A 22,633-nucleotide genomic window follows, 5' to 3' on the forward strand; every position below is an offset into this window, starting at 1 on the left:
AAATCGGATCAAACTAATGAAGTTTACGGAGTTCAACGAAAGTTTGGAGATAAAAATAATTCAAAATGTTAAAGTTAGACGGGAGAAACGTTTGGATAAGAATACCACGTACAGATGTTACGGAGTATATTTTTAGCATTTTAGTAGATATCAATATTAGGTTTATTATTTATTTAGGACTCTCGCGGAGGCCACAAAAGTCTGTACCTATTTCAAGAAACGATTTCTATAAATAAAATAAATTCCGTCTCCAGCAATGTGCTCATTCTATTTGACGCTTTCCTTAAATTGCTTTACAGTTTCGTACATGTCTCCCAAGAGGATATACTCAACAGAATTTCCCAAAGATTGGATTACGATTCACGTAACTCGCAGCCCAATCCTGTTGCCTCGCTCACATTATCCATAACCGGAAATCATATTTTGCATTTCATGTGATATCTAACTGGAATCCGAATGCAGAATCGAATGGCATTTGGTATTGGAAGAAATTGTGAGAGCTGAGACGAAATTCGACATCTCTATTCGTTTGCTAAAAAGTTAGCTTTAAAAATATCTTCGTCGGAACAGTATTTTAAAAGAGCTCGTCGGCTGTCGGATTCGTTTGTGTTTTGATCTCCTCGAGTCAATAGCCAGACAGCAGACGAGGTTTGCAGAATGTCACCAAGTAAATGAGCTTTTTCATTATCACCTCGGGGCCTTACAATCTGCTGCGAATCGGGAGGACCGTTTCGATTTTATTGAATTACACTTCGTAATTGAACAACTGTGGATCAAGGCTAGATAAAGATTTTCGAGTAAAATTTCACAAGACTGATATTGCGTCTGTCGTGGCACTTGATATAAAATGTTATTGACACTTCCCTTTTGTTTTTATACGGGGGATTCAGGATTATGTTAACAATATCCCTCTTTCTTATCGTGTCACGCACACGGTAACTGGATGTAATATATTCTTATTTCTTACTAGCTTTTATACGGGACTGCTCAGTCGTAAATTTTCGAATTATAAAAGGGTAGAGAAGATATTACAGACATTCCCCTACATTGAAATCAGTACCATTTATTTTGAATGGGGAAAATCATCCAATTACTTCTTCCGTTTTGGGTAGGCTAGAGGGAGTGTCAGACTCTTACTGACTAAAAACTACCTCATTCGTACTCCTGCTTTTCGAGCCGGAGCCCCGGAAAACCCGCTACGTAATCCGCAGCTGCAGGTAAATATGTTCCATAACAGTTCAATAATTATATCTGGTATCTGCAGATCCACACAAAGGAGTAGATATAACTAATAATATAATAGAACAAGCAAGTCTATCATTTTCATGAACAGAGAACTTGGATTTAATTCAACAAAGTCTGCCAATACGATACGGGATGCATTTCACTTGGCTGTGTATATTCCCGAGAATCTGAGTTAACTCGTGCTACGATGGCAGCGACTAAGTTTGTTGAAGGCTTCGCTTATTTGATTCCCTCGTCGCACACCTTTCGCTCGAGTTTCAGTAAACATTCCTATGTTAGTTTATTTTACTTTATAATTAGTAAGAGTTGTTTATTCTTTATTTATGTTTGTATAAGTTGAGATGGAATATAATTATGTTTGAGAGCGTGAGCAAACAAGCATGAGTTAGTTTTTCTTTTGTTTAAAGAACTCTTTTTAAAAAGAAAGAAGAATATTATATGTACATGTCAGCAGGCATTAGCTAGTATCGTTTAATCGGTAAATTAAGACTGCCAAGGCAAGTGGCAAGGGGTCTCGGGTTCGAATCTCGGTTTGGGAAAAGTATTTCTGGGTATTATTCGGTTTTTCGAAAATTTCTCAGCACAAATAGCACGGAGTCTGCAAATGTGCCCAGTATATGGCAATAGGCTAACCCCTTATTACATGGGACTTATATCACAATGGTGAAAAGTGGGTGTACATTGTGTAGCGGCATTACGTGCCGTAATGTGCACTTCTGCCTACTCCTTCGAGGATAAAAGGCGTGACGTTATTTATTATACTTTATTTTTAAGATTAAAAGTTTGGATTTAAGCAAATCACACTTTCAATTAGGATCTTGTTCAATAAGAATCTGCATTTAAAGAAAGTAACAGTACGTATTTCATCCGTTTTACCGAGAGCCAACGAGCTGGTTAAATTCTCAGCCACTCAGAATTTCATCCATAGCTTATTTCGAATACAAAACGCAAATCCGTTGAATGTTATCGCTCAAACGGCAGATATTTGTTTTTTGCCGGGAAAGTGTCCCGTAGCTGGCTCAGATAATTCTCCCGTCCTATTCCAGGCTTAACTTCACGATAATCCCGCCGCTGGAATCTTGTTAGCCGGCTCCACGCTCTTTGACTGCATTCCTTTGTCAGTCTGTTTTCTTTGTATAATTACGGTGAAGAATCACGAGATTTGTAATTAGTTTTGTGCGACACGCTTGTACAATTAGAGATAACTGTAAACCTTGTTACTCTGTTATTGTGATACGTTTTTGTTTGATTATGTTGTGCTGTGTTTTCACAGTGTTTAACGCAATTTTCTTGCTTTCTGTTTCTACTGAAGGATAGAAAATAGAACTGTATATCACACTAAAGATATAAATGTGAAAGTTCTTTTGTTCGTATGTTTGTCCGTTAATAACACTGAAACTACTGAATGGATTTTGATGAAATTTGGTATAAAGACAGGGTATGAGCTGACTTTTTATCCCATGGGAACGTGGCCGAATTCACTGGCAGAAGCTAGTAACGTTAATATGACTTCTTATGAAATAGGATGAACTTAATAGTAGATATTTCATAAATAGAGAACATCGCGTTCCCTAACGACTCATCGCTTCCTACTCCATTTAGTGGAGCGCCTGGGGGTTTTCACCTCGGATTAGAGTTACAGTGAATGAATTAATATGATCGATGTGGGATATTGTTTTTTAAACTATAAATTGCAATGTTTACCCAAAAAATTTTTGTGCACTCCATTTTTTTATTGTTTAAACAAATTATTATAAAAAATTAATGTTTGACCATATATTTTCACTTTAAACAGTATTTTTTTTTATTTATATGTTAAATCTTACCTGAGTAGACATATAGGAACATTTTTCAAAGATACCTGTGTATAAAAATAGCAGTATCTCGAACAGGTAGGAAAACGTGGAGGGGAGAGCGGAGCGACAGCTGCTATGTACAATGGAACTTCTTGGCCAGTTTAATTATAAATGAAACGCAGTCTATTGTGTACATTGAAAAAAATACGGTAATTAATTATGACTAATGAAAAGAAAAAAAAATATTTGTACAAAATCTGATTATTTAAATATATTACATTGTTGTCTACATCAAATATTTTCTTCTACTTCATCTATCTGTATAATAGGTGAAGTATTGGAACAACTATTTCCGCTGCACTGTAAACATGATACACTGCAGTATAAACTACACTCGCGAGCAACCAAATCGACTCAACCTACATGTGCGCATTCGAAGATGTTTTCCTAAAAATATACTGAATTGTTTTTAAAAACCGATATACCATTAGAAAGCTTACAACTTCAGCTTTATATTGGTACCATTATTATAAAAATTGTATCAGTACTTTTTAAAATATTTAACTTAATTCAGCGGACTAGAGTATTTGCTCACTACGACTCCAACAAGTTATAACACAAACTACCCCTATAAAACCTCCACATTAAGGTTAACTTTATCTGTGGCTTATCAAAAGTTGATCGTACACATCTCCGCAAAAACGCTTAATTTTATTTCCAAAAATTTTGGATACGACACCAGAAGAAGCCGCTCAAGTCGTTGCTCTACTGGAACAAGGACTAAGTCAGCGAAGAGTTGCTGCTCATCTGAGTTTGAGCCAATCTGCAGTATCAAGAGGGTACAGGTAGTATCAAGATACTAGTGCCTTCAATCGAAGACCAAGAATAAGCCGCCACCGGCCGGAATTGAGGTGTTCTCGGGCAAATTGAATGCGCGCTTGCCGATGGCGGGTCGTCAATTTCGGGCCTGTGGCAGGCCGTTTAGAGGTGAGGCTGGCTTCCTTCAACCATCTCCGTACTGTCCACTCGCTGACAGCCACTCTTCGAACTCTTCTGAGTTCCTGTTGAACATCGACACCGGTTAAGTGACGATTTCGTAGTGAAGTTGAAATAATAAAACGGTCGTCTCTCTCCGAAGTGGACCGGTGGCGGCTTATTCTTGGTCTTCGATTGAAGGCACTAGTATCTTGATACTACCTGTACCCTCTTGATACTGCAGATTGGCTCAAACTCAGATGAGCAGCAACTCTTCGCTGACTTAGTCCTTGTTCCAGTAGAGCAACGACTTGAGCGGCTTCTTCTGGTGTCGTATCCAAAATTTTTGGAAATAAAATGAAGCGTTTTTGCGGAGATGTGTACGATCAACTTTCGATAAGCCACAGATAAAGTTAACCTTAATGTGGAGGTTTTATAGGGGTAGTTTGTGTTATAACTTGTTGGAGTCGTAGTGAGCAAATACTCTAGTCCGCTGAATTAAGTTAAATATTTTAATATATTTAAATAATCAGATTTTGTACAAATATTTTTTTTTTTTTTCATTAGTCATAATTAATTACCGTATTTTTTTCAATGTACACAATAGAGTGCGTTTCATTTATAATTAAACTGGCCAAGAAGTTCCATTGTACATAGCAGCTGTCGCTCCGCTCTCCTCTCCACGTTTTTCTACCTGTTCGAGATACTGCTATTTTTATACACAGGTATCTTTGAAAAATGTTCCTATATGTCTACTCAGGTAAGATTTAACATATAAATAAAAAAAAATACTGTTTAAAGTGAAAATATATGGTCAAACATTAATTTTTTATAATAATTTGTTTAAACAATAAAAAAATGGAGTGCACAAAAATTTTTTGGGTAAACATTGCAATTTATAGTTTAAAAAACAATATCCCACATCGATCATATTAATTCATTCACTGTAACTGTAATCCGAGGTTTTACGGTTTTGAATGCTCCAGGCACTCCACTAATTACCATCTCAACAAAAAAACAACAGTACCATGAAAATGGCCGCAAACAAAAAGAATTCCATCAACCATTATAGCGTAGTAAGCGGAACAATTTTGCATCGAGCGAGTGCCGCAAAACGCTGAATCTCGTTTAAAAGCTAGCTCGATGTCAAAGCGAATGCATCGTAGATATATGTCAGTTGGCAGCTGACATTCCGACGGTATCGACATATCTAGAATATCAGTACTGACGTCCGCAACTCCGCACACTGGTGTCGACAGCCGCGCAACAATCAACAATTGTCGATGGTCGATGGCGCGCTTCATTCGGTTTATTGTCAACTTTTAAATATGAATATGGAACGCCATCAACGTTTTTTCCCGCTCCCAAATTGGACGCAAACCTTTTGTGTTGTTTATTTACGTTTTTGAGCTCTTTGTTGAACTAAACGATTGTTTATTCTCTCGATTCTCCCAAACCATATTTATTGGTATCGATTTTTGTACGTGGGACGTTGATGTTTATTATAAACGGATTATTATTAATAAGACATATCGATTGCCGCATTATCTCCGAAAGAAATAAATTAGGTTGTTTCTTTTTGGAGAAATAATTACGAAATACATTACTCACGGAGAGTAATCCGACATTGAGGAGATAATAACAATTTGTAAATGAATCTCTTGTATTCTGACAATAATTGTGTATTAATTATTAAGATACATTATTTATTCGGGTATGTAATTAACCTTTCTGTGGATTTAATGTGCGTAAGTCCGCAAAATATATTAGATAACTAATAACTATGTAGGACCTGCCCACGGGGGCAAGGTTCCAACTAATCCACCAACTTAATTATATCTATCTTAAAAGAAACGAATATTATTAAGATGTTTTAATTATAATTACTTTTCCGACCTCATTAAGAGGAAAAAATTAATTAGTGTTAAAAAACCTGTTAGAAAATGTAATTAAAAATAAATATCTTCTTTCAGAGAGTTTCTGTAAAAGGAGGTGAAGAGCGTGTTGTGGATGAAATGTAATTAAAATGTCATAAGATGTAGAACTAGCTTTGTTGGTCATTCGCATAGTGACATTAAATAAGGCTGCTTTTCCATCAAAAATGCTATGTAGCTATGCTACGAAGATGTAATAGCTAAGCTGTGAAACTATGTGACGATTTCCACCAATACTACGCTATGCGAGTAAGATGCGCAGCTCAATTATGCGTGTATCGATAGTGGTGAAGTTTACCTAGTACCTATACTAAAATAAAATTTGTGGTCTTTATCTCAATATGTTTTCTTTTACTAGATATGAAAAGAAGTACTTCTACATTCAAGTAAGTTTTATTTCAGTTAGACCTTTACCGAGTGTTCTCACGTTGTACCAGGGGACCGTCTTGTCGAGTCGCATTGTAAATGTTACTCATGCAGCTTGAGAATAGAAACTACGTAGAATGTAATATATTTTATTTTGTTTAAAGTAGATTTTATTTTAATGTCCGCCTTGTAGATTATTTTAAAACATTCGACACGTATTTATTATTTGCTTACGAAAACCAAAAATACTTTCGAAATATAAGTATTAATTGGAAATATCGCGAGACGTCACTTTTAGGTACGTTTTGTACGTAAAAATGTCATAACTAGCTCCTATGATTCGTTTTATCTCAGTATTGTTTTAAATCTCTTTTTTTTTTAAATATTATTTGTTTCATTGTTTTATGCCATTAATTTTACATAATTATATGTACTGTCATTAGGACAATGACTATGTCTCATCAAACTGCCACATGACACAGTTAATCTTACACGATTCATTACACACAGTTATTGGTCATGGATTGGTAAACGATTCCTATTGTCATTGTGGGTTATTTGATGACTTATTAATCTTCTTTACACGTTTAGGAAACAGTGAGAGAATTTCTCTAAGAAAAACAGAATGCTCCATCGTGTTTGCCGGGCTTTTTGCCCAACTGTTGTACGTTGGCATTTTCTATGTGTGACTTCTGTCATCTGTTATGTATAGATACGATTAATTACACAACACGCATATGTAAATTAGAATTTTAATTAATTTTATAAGGTGTTAAAACGAAAAAATTAATTTTTCAATTTTTTTTCGACTGAAGATTCTGCAAGAGATCAGAATAATATAATATTCAGAATAAATAACAACAATAAACTTTGTAATAACATTAATTGCATAATGAAAGATCACATTTTTGTTTATTGGGTGCATTTTAATTTAATACCTGTAAAACGTTGCCATTTTTGCCGACAGATAAATAAAACCATATATTATTTCTGAAAAGTCAAAGCGAAACGTGATTTTATTTCGCTTTTTCGTAATTGAAATTCCACTAAAGTTTTACAAAGTAATTAAGTTCCAATCAGCGTTGAGTACTCATGTTGAATTTTATATGTTCTTGGAAATATATGTATATAGTGTAATAGTAACCACTATGCCACTATACATGTGAAAGTGTGTTTGTTTTGATGTTTGTCCATTAATCACGCTGAAACTACTGAACGGATTTTGATGAAATTTGTTATACAGAATGAACTATGAACTGAATTGGGTGATAGGATACTTTTTATCCCACAGAAACGCGGGCGAAGTCGCTGACAGAAGTTAGTACTAAACCCCTGTTCCAAATTTCATCCCGTTTCTCTCAGCCGTTTTGACGTTATTGAGCAACAAACATACACACAATCTCATAAACTCTCGCATTTATAATATTAGTAAGATTACATTTCTTAAAAAAGGAAATAAAAAGTAGATACGTACGGAATTTTTGCAGTGTTCATATTACGAATATTTACTACCTAATTAAACTGTAAAAAAAACTTGTATTTATAGGTTTATTAAAAACAACCTATTTCTAACAGTTAACCAGCTAAAATTACAAGAGATCAAAATGAAAGATACTGATTCCCGTTACACTTGTTCAAAGAAACGGAAAGTTTACTAAAATTAATCGAATTTTCGCTTTGTACTCTGAATTTGTTTAGAAGTTACATTTTCCCGTAAATTGCTTCTCGGTATAAATAAAAGAGTTGTGCTCACTTGTGACACGCTTTGAAGTTAATCTTCCGTATTATGTTGTTTAGTAGTTTGTTTAACGTTTAACGAAAACTAAACGAGATCGGGTCCGGCGCTCTGATTGAAAGAAAGAAAGAAAGAAAGAAAGAAAAACAGTTTATTTGCACCGATTAAAAAATAATAAACATAAATAATTAAAAAAATAAAGTAAAAACGGCGCAAAAAGACCAGTACTCAGCTAAAATGCCGTGACCTGAGCGCGATAGCTCGAGTCGCGGCGCTGATTTTCAGTACTGGCCCTGATTGGTTGGTCATTCGCACCGGCCAATCAGAAGAGAGCGCCGAATGCGGTTTCTTCACGATGTTTCCTTTAACGTATGTTATGTTATGTCTCAATAATTAGAGAAAGTGTATAAACTCAGAAAAAGGCACATTGTTACTATCTAGCCAGATTTCAAACCCCTCATAGGTACTCGGAAAGCGGGCGCCTTAACCACCAGGCTACTTCTACCTCAACATAATCAGTTTATAAACTGGATAATCCTCTCTATTGACTTTATAAAACTTTCACGGTATGGAACTTCCAATATTTCCCATATTTCATACTTATTGGATTTTCTCTCACATATTAAACGATAGAATTTATTCCCAGCGATGATCCTGGATTAATAAAAATAAAGTTTCCGAACGCAATGTAAGTCTTTTTACCTCCGGAGCTGCGGACTACCTAGCAGGTTTACCGGGGCTGCGGCTTGAAAAGCAGGAGTAGGAACGGGGTGGTTTTTAGTTAGTAAGAGTTTGACACTCCCTCTCGCCTCGTCCAAGGCGGAAGAAGACATTGGATGATTACCCCCCTTAAAAAAGTCTTTTTTACTTTATTGCACCATGTGATTTCTTCTTTCTTAGCAGTTTTGTCATAATATATTACACTTTAGTGACCATAATTAATTATTAGGTACTCACTCAGCAACAGCAGCGACGGCGGCTGCATGATGAATAGCACTTCTGCCCCTTTTACGTCTTCTCGTCCGTTTCCGTGAATAAGAGGCCAGTAGGAGGCCTTTCCGCGCGTCTATGCGCTTTCTCGAGTCCTTGGCGAGAGTCCGAACCGCCAGCGACGTGGGATCGAAGCTGAACGTGGAATCGTCGCGATGCTCATTCAGGTCTTTCTTCCTTTCCTGTAGAGTGGAAAGTCAAATTATACAACGTGTAACAAAATACCTATATACATCAAGAAGCACTGAAGAATACAGGTTGAATAGAATCTTCACACAGAGTTTCAGCTCAATATACGTTTAAAAAAATTGGTACCCAATACTTGGTGTCGCATGGTTCTTGATTTTAAATCATACAAACGTATCACAACAGGAGTTACTCGCTAATATTACGTAACATTTTTTCCTGATCGCCTAGTACATGTATCTACCTAATTTTGATGTTCGGTTTCACACAAATTTTATGTATTGAAAAATTCATAACTTGGAATCATGAAAACATGAGTTTAAAAATCCTTACCTATCATTTGTTATGTTATCTAGAAACCGTGCACTTGGTATGTATACCCTATTTTTGTAACACCGTGTATTATGTTGTATGTAAGCTATGACAGGATTACTATTATATTCTCATTAGAAAGCATAATTGTCGACACAATGGTGAAGAAAAAAATATTTGATGGGAAACTCGTTTTTGCTCATTAGCTTACATAATAGGTACAGGGTGTAGTTTTGGAAACGTGACATATTTAAGGACGTAACACGGTTACCGATTGTCAGTCCGAATCAATAAAAAAATTGGTACCTACGTAATTATTTATTTTTCAATAAAAAAATCTGCAAGTGTGAATTACTTTAATAAGCCGTTTCCCGATCTCATGGGCATGTAAATGTTGTCCTAAAATATCTATAGCCTTAAAGTCAAAGTCAAAGCATTTATTTCAATTAATCCTAAATTAGGCACTTTTGAAACGTCAAATTGAATTGTCCATCAGTCAGTCCGTCAGTGAAGCTAGGCGCTCGTTCCAAAGTGTTGCTTCGAATGGAGAAGAACGAGCAAGAAAATCCATCGTTACTCTTTTTAAAAAAAATATTTTTACAATATCTCTGATACATTATTTACTTTGTTATTTAAGCTTATAAATATTCTGTTCTGTACCTCCTGTGTGATCTGCGACTCCTCTTCATAGCTGAGGGCCACGACGGCGAGCATCAGGTTGATGAGGTAGAACGATCCGAAGAATACCACTACTGTGAAGAATGACACTGACATCGGACCGCACGATGACAGTACCTGCAAATAACAATGGTTTTTTAGGTTATAAAAAGAAATGCTGGTCACGATTTATCGGATTTACATAGGATACCTGTAGATAAATAGACTGATAACTATTTCGATTATTTTTATAATAACTATCTTAACTAACACACATACTAAATTAACTAAAACTCACGGTTTCTAGAAACTAGTAGAGCTTTTCTCCATTGATTTATGTGAGTGAACCGTGTTTTTTAGATATTTCTTGATTATTATCTATCGTTTATCGTTTCTATACTGATATTTCAGCAGTAAAATCTCTCTGACGTTTTCAGTACCTCAAATTAACACATGTTAACATCATATATTCGAATTTACAAACCCTAACTGAAAATTCGGCTCTCGACGCTGACGTATAAAAGGCAGACGAATTTACTTGAGCGACCCAACCGTACCGGATTCGTATAAATAGTGTTGTCACCAGCATTTCCGGTCGTTTCAACGGTCCGGGAAAACAGACGGCCCGGAACAATATGTGGGTGGCAACACTGGACTCTCAAATCGATAACATCTTGAGTTACAACCGAGATTTCCACCCAAATTATTTTAACTAAGTACCTGAACGTTTGTAGCTGCTGTTTTGTCTAAATGCTATTTATTTGTTGCAGGTATAAAGTTGGTTGGTATATTCTAGATTCCTTATTTTGTGTTTACTTGTTTAACCAGATTAGTGAGAGTTTGTTTTATTGTAAACGAGATCGAAACGAGTCCGCGTTTGGCGCTTTGATTGACCGGCTCCAGTAAACCAACCAATCAGAGCTCCGAAGGCGCTTTCGTTTCATTTTCGTTAAACGAAAAGCGTAAACTCGTACCAAGGGTACTGATGTACGTGATCCTTACGGTACAACTTTTACCCCTTATTTTCAAGAATTTTAGGCCTTACATAGTACCTACTAGCTTCTGCCAGCTTACGCTGCTTATTAGCTTATGTGTTATTCCAGACCATAATCTACTCCTGTTCCAAATTTCATCCCGGTCCCTTCAGTAGTTTTGACGTGAAAGAGTAACAAAAAAACATACAAACTTTCCCACTTATAATATTAAATAAAATTGTACGTACATTTAAATAAGGGTTTAATTTAGGTCGTAAATGTAGAGAACAGGGTTTTACACCATGAATAGATTTAAACAGAATAGGTACACCGATTATTGCTATACGAGTAGTTAATAATTTGTCCCGAAATAAACTTGAGTTGAAAAGCCGCAGCGGAAATTAACCTACATTACCTGCGTACATCCATAACGCTTTACGTTCAGTAGTTGCCCTATATTTGACATTAAAATCAAAGTAACTGTGGATGGGGCTATGAAGGTAGCGGAACTAGCAGATTGGATCAAATTCTATGCATTTATTCTCAATTCGATCCAATTCGCTACCTGATTGATGATACGCTGATTTGTTCAGTAGGAATGTATGATAATGAAATTCTTATTAACTTTTGAATTGATTAATCTGAATCTGAATAATTAATGAAACTATTGTTTGAACAAGACATTATATTTATAGGTTTTTTCCTGATTGTTGCATATCTTTTGGATAAAAAAAGTTTAATCTGAAAAATACCGACAAAACATTAATTATTATCGAATTATGACGGCATTAGGAAAACCGTTGCCACGAGCCACCAGAGCCACCAGGGCTGATGCCTGATCCTTACGACCTAGCGGGTTTACCGGGGCTCCGGGTCGAAAAGCAGGAAAAAGAGAACGGAATACCGTTATATTTATAAATTTTATTGTATAACGTGAAATATAGAAAACATTATTTTTCGTAAATTTACGCATTTCATTAAAGATCTTGTCAGTTTCAGTCTTATCAGAATATTTAATTATACACTTCAATCTAGTTTTCGAATTAATATTCATATTATCTAGAATTCTAGACTGTAATGAAATGCAGACAGGTTTGATTAGGCTTTCAGCTAGTAAAGCTACTTTTAATCTAAAACTTTGTATTCATTAAGTAAGATTTGATATTTGCATAAAGTAAATTATGTTGTTGAATAAAATACGTTGTGAAGGTACGCGTCCACAGGCCCGCATCGTACGCATCGCACGCACCGCATGTAGATATTGCTGATGACGTCATCAGCACGCTACGCATCGCATGTAGGTATTGCTGATGACGTCATACGGAATGCGTACGATCCGCTGTTTTCGGGGCCTTGTTGTGATGTTAACGCGTTTGTCATTAAATTAACCGAGACAGGATTTGTTGTTCAACTGCTGAATATATTGATCAGCTCCTAATTTAGTTTGTCAAGTAAGTTTTGAACTTGATTGATTGCATTATTTATTGAATCCGTTGCGTTGCGTGTATATGCTATTCTGAGAGTATGTTGAGACTGATTTCAGTTTGTTTTCTTGACTGTCTTGCACTGAGACTGACTGAATGAATCACACTGATATGATAAATGTGAAAGTTTGTTTCGATGTTTGTCCGACAATCACGCTGAAACTACTGAACAGATTTTGATGAAATTTTGTATAGACACTAGGGATGGGTTATAGATTTTTATTCCACAGGAATACGGGCGAAGCCGCTGGCAGAAGCTAGAGTGGTATAACATCCCACTCAGTTGAAGCCAGAGGCAAGCTATACTCCATACTTGGTTACGAGCAGAATATGTTAGGTATTAACTATTTCCTTCCAAATACACAACATTATGATAATACATCTAGAATTATTACTAACAATCAGGTGCCAATCTCAATCTACACTTGATTATTAGCATAACAGCTCAACAGGTGAGATGACACGTTAGTAATCCCGTAATAATTACTCATATATTATATTACCGCCTACACATGTAGATTATTAGATACACATGACAAACTATATAATAAACCCCATAGGATCATGGCAGACTAGAGTAAATTTGTCAACGCGATTCTTCCCAAAGGCGTTGTAAGAATTGACTAAGGGACTACTAATATTTTCAGAGCTATCGTGTTAGGTTTAACCTGTAATGATGAGACTAATTTTTTTAAGTTTTTAAGTTTCAAGAGTAAGCTCCTTTAAAACTGCGATCTTCAACACGCCTGTTAAGCACCAAAAACATCTCTTATTTAGAGGAATCCCATAGTCCAGCTAGGCTATTCTGTATTTTTCAATTTAAAAAATCAAAGTGAGGTCGACAGCGATTTACCATGTCAATGGTTGTGAGAATAGTCTCGACCAATGAAGGATGAGAATCCGATCGAGCTCACTTCGGAAGGTGGAATTAATAGGTACAGAATAACCTAGCAGTGGATTCTCATTGGGTGTTGGTGTATAGGTATGGTTAAATATTGAATGCAATGTTACTTTAATTTTGAACCATCGAACTCTCATATATAGGCAATATTCAGTGCTATTATGCCTGAATATTGCACGTTGGTTTTGCATTGCAAATTGCTTGTTGCTGGTTATTGCATGTAAAGGCGTTGATGCTGTAGTTAGAGAGTGGGAGTTTCAGCAACGTTTTTGTAGTTTTATTTTGTGGTGTGTGGGTCTTGTGAGTGCAGATTCGAAACCTACCAACGGTAAAGTACCAATGTAACTTTTTCCGAGTTATATGTACTTTCTAAGATTATTTAGACACCACTGACAAACGGTAAAAGAAAACATCGTTAGGAAACCTGGCCTTATAATTTCTGATTATAAGTTTGGAATCGCTGACCCGCATTGTGCAAGCGTGGTCATTAATATTCAAACTTTCTCCGTGTGAGAAGAGGCCTTTGGTCAACTGTGGCTGATGAAGATGGTGATGGACATATACTATGGCCACGGCGGAGTGCAGAACGAGTTTAAACGGGGTGGCTTTTGTCAATAAGAGAATTGATTTACAATAAACTATAAGCTTTTTAATATTAAAAAGTAGTGAAAAGATAAACTTAATTCAAATCATTTATGTGACTTTAACCACTAATTAACGACTGCTATCTATGTCCCTCTCTTTTGTCCTTAAACAGAAAGAGACGGCGAACATAGCTGTACCTAGTACCTACTAAGTATTCAGATTCTTGTCTCCTTAAACGTTTGTCCCACGAACCGCCACAGAAGATTGTTCAAAGTAATTTATTAGTGTAACCAACCGTTACCCGACCGCCGCAGAGATAAGTGTGTGTACTGTGTTTGCTTAGGAACATGCCCGTGGTTTGTACCTACATTTACCACTTTGAATATAATATTAACTAAGGATTATAGTGCTTGGGTAGAACGCTAAATTGTAACAGAAATGTCGTTGCAAAATGTAAAATTCGAAAGAGAATAGTTTGGTCATACAATAGGGATGATGACGGGGTATGAAAATTAAAAATATATTTAGTCCTTTAGTTAGGTAATGAAAAAATATTAGACACGTATTTTTTCATTTTGTCATATAAGATAACAATACTTAGATAAAGCGAATCAAACTTTAAGAGTGGGAGCAAATACGTCATTTCTACGTATAAAACCTACCTAGAAGTAAGTAGAGCCATGCTTCGGCACGAATGGGCCGGCTCGACCAAAGTGATACCACGGCCTCACCGAAAACCGACGTAAAACAACGCTTGCGTTGTGTTTCGTTGTGTGAGTGAGGTTACCGGAGGCCCAATTCCCTCCTTCCCAATCCCGATTCCCTAACAACTCTTAAATTCCTAAGCCACAAAAGGCCTGCAACGCACTTGTAACGCCTCTGGTGTTTCAAGTGTCCATGGGCGGCGGCGATTGCTTACCATCAGGTGATAAGTCTTTTCGTTTACCGGTTTAAACCGTAAACAAATTAAAAGGACTCATAATTCTATAAAAACTTCCACAATTGATTTATTATAATCTTGTCCTTCATAAATTCTTCTTGGAGTAGAAATATTGTACGATCGAGTTATTGTAATCTTGCCCTTGAGGTCGTTGACCGCACAATCACCCTCAGTTAGACCGATAATATCAGTTCATATGTACCAACTACATAACTCATTAAACTCATTCGAAACTGTAACGTTATATAAATAGCTGCTTTCCACGAAACACTACACGAACTGATGGCAAAGAAAACTACGCATACACGTAAATAAACTTTACTAATATTATAAATGCTAGTTTGTGAGTTTTTGTGTGTGTTTTTTATGGCAAACGGTAAACGAGTAGACGGATTACCTGATGGTAAGCAATCGTCGCCGCCCATGGACGCTCGAAACACCAGTGGCGTTACAAGTGCGTTGCCGGGCTTTTGGGGGTATCAAATCGAAATTAATATGTTTTTTTATTTCTATTTATATTAGTTCTCCACGGACTCTTGGACCGTGTTTAATCAAAATTTATTCAACTAAAATGTAAAAGACCAATGACTTTTTGTGATTGCGTCGACAGTAAGTGCTCGTGTAATACGATACATTTACCTTTAAGAATATGGCCCTAAATTTCTAAACGTTAAACTAATGTCACACGAAAATAACCCTTATTGCAAGTACGCCAGATGCCTATCAATCCCGCACAGTTGTAGGCCACAATTTCAACCTGTCTGTCCAGGCAACCGTGAATCCAATTGCCAAATTCGGCTATATGCAAATCCTGAGCAGCACACGTGAATGATGAATGATAGGAACCAACCCTCGCCATACCACATTGTTCATGCAAGACATTCTGTTCTATTGTTTAATATTAAATTAACTTTGAAGTAGAGTATCATTTTTAAATGATAACAATTGTACTGTAACTGTTCGAGAAGTTTTCTTAACGTTACACATGATACTCATATTTATGAGCCCTTATCTTGACTTAAAACTAGTCGAGCGCCCGAAAGGGATGGATTTCTAATAAGACTTTAGACGAGTGTCTATTAATATAAAATGCAACGTTAACAAAAAAGCGAGCAACATACATATTTATCCAAGAAATATCTCAATTTCACTATTTCAAAAAGACTTTCTGCATTTACAGCATACCTCCAACACTAACTCACTAATACATTTTGCAATTACATTCTAATGACGTCATAGAATCGTTTGAAAGCATTTCAGTCGCACGGCCATCTCAAAGGCGGTGGCCTGAGAATTAATTAAGGAACGGTAAACGGGCCCCACATTACACTGAGACCCGCAACTCACCGAAACTTCATTTGGATCTGGTAGACCCTTTGTAATAAAATTCTGGGACCTCAAAATCGTTGGAGCGATTAAGGGTTAGTTAGGTGCATGCTTAATGAAGTAACTTTTGTGTTTTTTTTTGGTTTGAGTTCATTAAAATATTTGTGGGAAACATTGTTTGTTTATGTGTGGGGGTGTGAATGACTGCGTATTATCAATATGGATGATGACGGTCCATTCGTTTAGTGAAGAAGAAATTATTTTAAAATATTAGACACGTATTTTTTTATTTTGTCATGTAAGATAACAATAATTACTTAGATAAAACGAATCAAAGTTTAGGAGTGATAGCAAATACGTCAAAAAATAAATATAGTGAAAGCAAATACGTCAAAAAATAATCTAGAAGTGACGTTATACCATATTTCAAATCGATGTATCTTCGAGTGTATTTGATTCCGTAAGAAAATAAAAAATACGTGTCTAATATTTTAAAATAATCTACAAGACGGACATTATAATAAAAACTGGTCATCTAACCTAGCATTGAAGTTGCGTATTATAATAATAATACGCAATGTCCTGCTGTTATTACTAGGTTTATAGTATTTAGATATTACCTCTATGTTTAGACAATACAATTACTGTATTAACTCTGAAAATAATAGTACCTAATCAGTTACATTATCTTTTCTAATGCAAATAGATGCTATGTCATTGAAACTTAAATATGTTTATGACAACTTGAATCGTCATTATGTTAGTTTATGGAGGCTCATATTCATGAGCAGCATTCCGCGACACATGACGCGGCGATTGTCGCGCTGCTACTAGTCGAGTTCCTCGTCAAACAGTTACGTGAGTAAGCCGATAACATAAAAATTAATTTAGTATGTTATTGCCTTCTGTCTCACGAAAGTTATAATAAAACTTAAATGCCACAAAAACGTGTTCAAAAGAAAACACTATAACTTACAGAATAAAGATAAATTTTCAATAACAAAACTCACCATATTATATACATTCTCCCAATAATCGAGGGTGATGAGCTGGAATGTGGTGAGCATGGACCATAGGAAGTTGTCGAAGTTGGTGTACCCATGGTTGGGGTTGGGGCCCACACAGAGGCAGGTCCACTCTGGGGGGCAATGCCGGGCCCCCGTCAGGTTGCCGCAGATTATAGGCACCTCCTCCGCGTTCACCATCCAGTTTGATGGCTCTTGAATCCACCTGTGGGATAGGATAGAAATTGTATTATTTTAAGTTCAAAAAATAGTATTAATGAGATAAATGTCAAGTTTCACAATCTAATTATGGTTAAAAAAATCCTGCATGTTTTAATGAAATATTTATTAAAAATTTTTGACACAATGAAATAACTTAATTCAATTCTTAGTTGAGCTGCAGTGGAGATATTGCTGAATTTTATCCGAATAATCCACTCAGATTGAAATTTTTTAAAGTTAATTTTATCGATCCTGTTCGTTCTTATTTATTTTTTTAAATAAACTTTGCACCACTTCAGGATTTTCTTCTGTGTCGTGGGTGCATTTACAGACATACAAGTTCACATCCAGACCCGAAACAACAATTTGTGGATCACACATTTATAATCATTGTTCCATTAAACGATAATTTTATTATTCATATTCAAGTACTTATATAAATACGTATTGTATTTGACTGCACAGACTTCATAAAGTATTTAAAGTACTTGAACAACGAAACACGAAAGTCCCTTCATTACAATTGCTTCTCAGAATAACTCATAATTCAAAATGGTGATAATCGTTTTTACAGCCATTGATCTCAAAAGTTGGCGGGAAGACTAACCGTTGTTTAAAGTTCATTGGACGGGAAATTATTTATGTGGAGCGTTACACTTTAACTAACAAAGTTTTAAAAGTTAGTTTTAGTGCAGTTTAGCGCGGGAAATAACGGTTTTACATGGTTGCATTTAAATTTATTTTGTTCGAGAATGTGTGCAAACTTACCGAAATGTTTAATATTTTGTTTTCGATTCTTAAACTTTTTCTTTTATGTTAATCAACTTTATGTTTTGATAAATAATGTGGACAAAAGCGATAATTTCTTTGTTTTTTTTTTATTTTAAAAGAAGAACTCGTTTTATTTTCTTAGCAGCCAGTATTAAAACGGAATATTTATTCTAACCTCGTTGGTTTTTAAAATGAGTTAAATTATCATATTTTATTTTTGCGTTTGGTATGTTTTACAAAAAAGTCATGTATAATAGAGAATACACAGATACGAGAAATTAGGTACAATTATATTTTGTACTTACGCCGACCACGCCTCATCCGTGAAGTTCTCTCCAGGTGGGATGACGAGGTTCTTCACGCACTTGTTCCGGAGCTCCCCCATGTAGACCTGCAGCGCGAACAGCGCGAACACCATCAGGCAGAAGATGGTCAGCGTCATTACCTCCGCGAGCTGCTTGAACGAGTGCAGCAGCGCGTTGATGATGGTTTTTAGACCTGGTGGGAGAAGATAATCGATTTTTGAAGTATTTTTAAGCTAAAGAGTTTGTTTGTTTGGACGCGCTTATCTCTGGAACTACTGGTTTGAATTGAATTGTGTTGGATAGTCCATTTATCAAAGAAGTCTATAGGCTATAAAATATCACGGTATGACCAATAGAGCGGGTGAAACCGCGCAGAAGTAGCTAGTAATCAATAATTTATATTTACTATTGTAATCTTCAAACACAACACTACCTCCCATTAAACCCATGGCAGATGATTTTAGAACACCTCATATATTTTAAAGAAAAAAAAATCTTTGTTGGCCCACATCTTCATTAAGCGTCTTTTGATCCCAATCTTGAAGTTTGCCGTTAAGGCTCTTAATAAGTGAGATAAGCTTTAATGACTCATTAAATAACAGTCTTCGATGTCCTCGTGTTGTCTCACTCACTCTTGTAAAAGAGGTATAGTGCTCTCTCTTTCGTTTGTTTAGGAGTTTACTCTGTGTCAGATGGGGGAAGAAGTTTTGGTGGAGTATTTTGTTTGTTTATGAGGTAGAAAGCTTTACAGCTAAGAAGAACACGATAAGCTAAATGGTTCTTATTTAGACACAGTTTTTGTAGACTTTAATTAATTAGATTTACATTAATTACTCCATTTAGGTATTATTAGATCGTACTGCGGAACTCAGAGATATTTAATGATTACTTAAACTATTCCTTAGTATTGATTTTGTTCCGAAAAGAATTGCTAAGGACTGGGTTAAGTATAAAATTAAATGCCTCTGAGTACGGCTGTTAGATTCATTTTACATAATTAAAGTTTCTAGTCTAACTTAAAAAAATAATTTGTACCCTTAGTACGAGTTTGCTTTACGTTTAACGAAATCGAAACGCGAACGCGTTCAGTACTTCTGATTGGTCGGCTCGAATAAACGAACCAATCAGAGCGCTAAACTCATACTTTGATTGGTTGGTTCTTTCGAGCCGACCAATCAGAGCGCCGTAAAACAAACTCATACTAAGTTCTATGTAATATAACTTACCCGGCATTATAGAAACAGTCTTCAATGCTCTTAGCACTCTAAAGGTCCGAAGACCAGCCAGGTTGCCCACCTCCATGCCGATGGTGGCGTACCCTGACGTGATGACGACGAAATCCAACCAATTCCACGGATTCCGCAGGTATGTGTACTTATTTAATATGAAACCCTTAGCTATACACTTAATTATCATCTCCGCCGTGTAGATCGCCAGGAAAATGTACCTGGAATTAAAGAAAATTGGTTTTAGTTTGGATTCTTGTAAAGTTTAAATTCGTTTGGATAATTTGTTGGTGGTAACGCCGTTTTGGAGTTATCTTACTACTAATTATTCTACGTTGTGATTCTATTCTAGCTTTCGCCCTCAGTTTGACTTTCTTACTATTTTCTCAGTAACTGCCTCGATGGTCGAGTGGTTGCAAGTCTAACTGCCAGACAAGGGGTCTCTGGTTCGATACCCAGGTTGGGCAAAAGATTACTGGTTTTTTTCGGTTTTTAGAAAATTTATCTGAAGTAGCACGGAGTCTAGAATTGTATGTATCCAGTATATGGCAATAGCTTTTCACAAATGGTGAAAAGTGGGTGTACATTGTACAGTAGCATTACGTGCCTTAATGTACACCTCTGCTAACCCCTTCGGGGATAAAAGGCGTGACGTTGCATTATTCTGTCAGTCAAATCTTTTCTTAAATTCTCTCGATTAATTTTACAAAAAACAACCGCACATAGACATTTTATTACATGTAGTTAGATAATTTTCTAAGCCAATTTGTACATTTATAACAGCACATTTATTAACCTAAGTTAGTACAATAGGTTCTGTCAAGAAATAAGCATTTAATGAAGAAAATAATCTAGACTGAGTTATGGAGAAAACGACTCAACTTAATATGACGTTGATAAAACTTTTCCCTTTACGAAGTTCCGCAGGTCAACCACAGTTTCCTTCCAGTTGTTTATATGTATTAACATTAACAATATTTTGTTAAGAAACTTTTGTTAAAATAAATTATAACAAAAGCTTCGCGTGTTGCTCTGCCAAGAACATCATTACAAGTGACGGAATGATTAATACTGTACTTTCAAAAAGAAAAATTAAGGATTGAAGGCGCCATGTTGAAAATTATGCGTTGGTTTTTTTGTTTTTCTGCTTCTTTCCGAGTTTATTTTTGTTTTAAATGTCGTTCTTTAAATTAGGTTGTTGACCTCTTAAGAAGAGGAAAACGGGAATCAAGGAAAATTTACGAAAGACAAAAAAGTATTTCGTAGAAAAATACCAAAGCGTTGTATCATTATTTATATTTATTTATTATAGCTTTTGCCCGCGACTTCGTTCGCGTGGAATAGTGACTTCCGGCAAATTTTTGGTTTTAACCACATAGTTCCCGATCTCGCGGAATCTCTTCAAAAATGAGATGTAGAAGATATTCCAGGGAACTCTTCAAAAATCAACATAATGAGCTCTGCGTTTGAATTTAATAGATGTATACTCACTTAGGGCATTGAAAAAAATAGTTTAAAAACGGACTTAAACTAAAGAAATATTATAATCTTTCCGAACTTAAGATGAAAACTAACTTAAAACTAAAGAAAGCTACGAATTACGAATTTATAACAATTAAAAAAGAAATTATATTACAACCTATCCTCTATGCTATAATAACCAAGCTTAAACTAAATAATTTAAAAGAAACGACTTAAATCTGTGTTTCTATCTAATTAATTAATAAATTAGACTTACAATTTTATTAAAAAAACTAACTACAGTAACTACTAATAATCGATATCAAACTAAACCTACGTTAAATAATTTAACCAGAAAACCAGGAAAACCCAACAAATAAACTTATTAATTGACAAATACAACGAAACCAATTTAGAATATACACTTTTTCTACGATAGTACCGAAGCGCTCGGCCGATACCCAACCAAATGAATGTAACGAAACCATAGCGCGATCTATTTCGATCCCAACGCCATCTATCGAGGATAAAGACAACTTGGATTATTTATTTATACTCCGTTCGGGCATTTTCTTTGTACTAAAAGTTTAATTATATTGATATTATTTTTTTCATACCTTTTTACTATTTATTTACTTTTTTTCGATGAATTAAAACAATAACATGAACCGAAGTCGTGTAACGATCGACATAGAATTATCTATACTCCGTTAGAGCATTTTCTTTGTACTAAATGTTTTATTATATTGATATTATTTTTTTCATACCTTTTTACTATTTATTTACTTTTTTTCGATGAATTAAAACAATAAAATGAACCGAAGTCGTGTAACGATCGACATAGAATTATTTATTTATAAATAATATATTTCTTATTTTTATTTTTTGATTTTTGAAATAAAAATATATCTATGTCCTTTCTAAGGTTCTAAACTATATCTGTACCAAATTTCAACCAAATCCGTCAAATAGTTGCGGAGATTAATGGTATAAGCATAGAATGTTCGACGTGATTCTTTAATTTGACATAAATTTTTTATTTATGAACCGATTGACATGAAACAAACACTAAATGTAAATTTAAGCATCCCACAATATATTCGTGAAAACCGCATCCAACTCGGATCAGCCGTTTCTGAGATTAGCGCGCACAGACGAACAGACAAACAGACAAACAGACAAAAAAAAGTTAATTACATTTTTGGGTTCGACATCGACATAACAATAACCCTTGCTAT

General features: G+C 35.4%; 1 protein-coding gene across 1 annotated transcript in view; it reads right to left on the bottom strand.

Annotated features, from left to right (window-relative positions):
- LOC118265942 (sodium channel protein 60E) overlaps nucleotides 1-22,633 on the bottom strand; it is a 197,599-nt gene that overhangs the window by 25,941 nt on the left and 149,025 nt on the right. The window contains 5 exon segments of the mRNA XM_050694994.1: nucleotides 9,009-9,223; nucleotides 10,200-10,334; nucleotides 17,417-17,636; nucleotides 18,709-18,901; nucleotides 19,935-20,155. Coding sequence (XP_050550951.1) covers nucleotides 9,009-9,223; nucleotides 10,200-10,334; nucleotides 17,417-17,636; nucleotides 18,709-18,901; nucleotides 19,935-20,155 — 984 coding nt within the window.

Source organism: Spodoptera frugiperda, chromosome 7, assembly GCF_023101765.2.
Source record: "Spodoptera frugiperda isolate SF20-4 chromosome 7, AGI-APGP_CSIRO_Sfru_2.0, whole genome shotgun sequence".
Classification (NCBI taxonomy): domain Eukaryota; kingdom Metazoa; phylum Arthropoda; class Insecta; order Lepidoptera; family Noctuidae; genus Spodoptera; species Spodoptera frugiperda.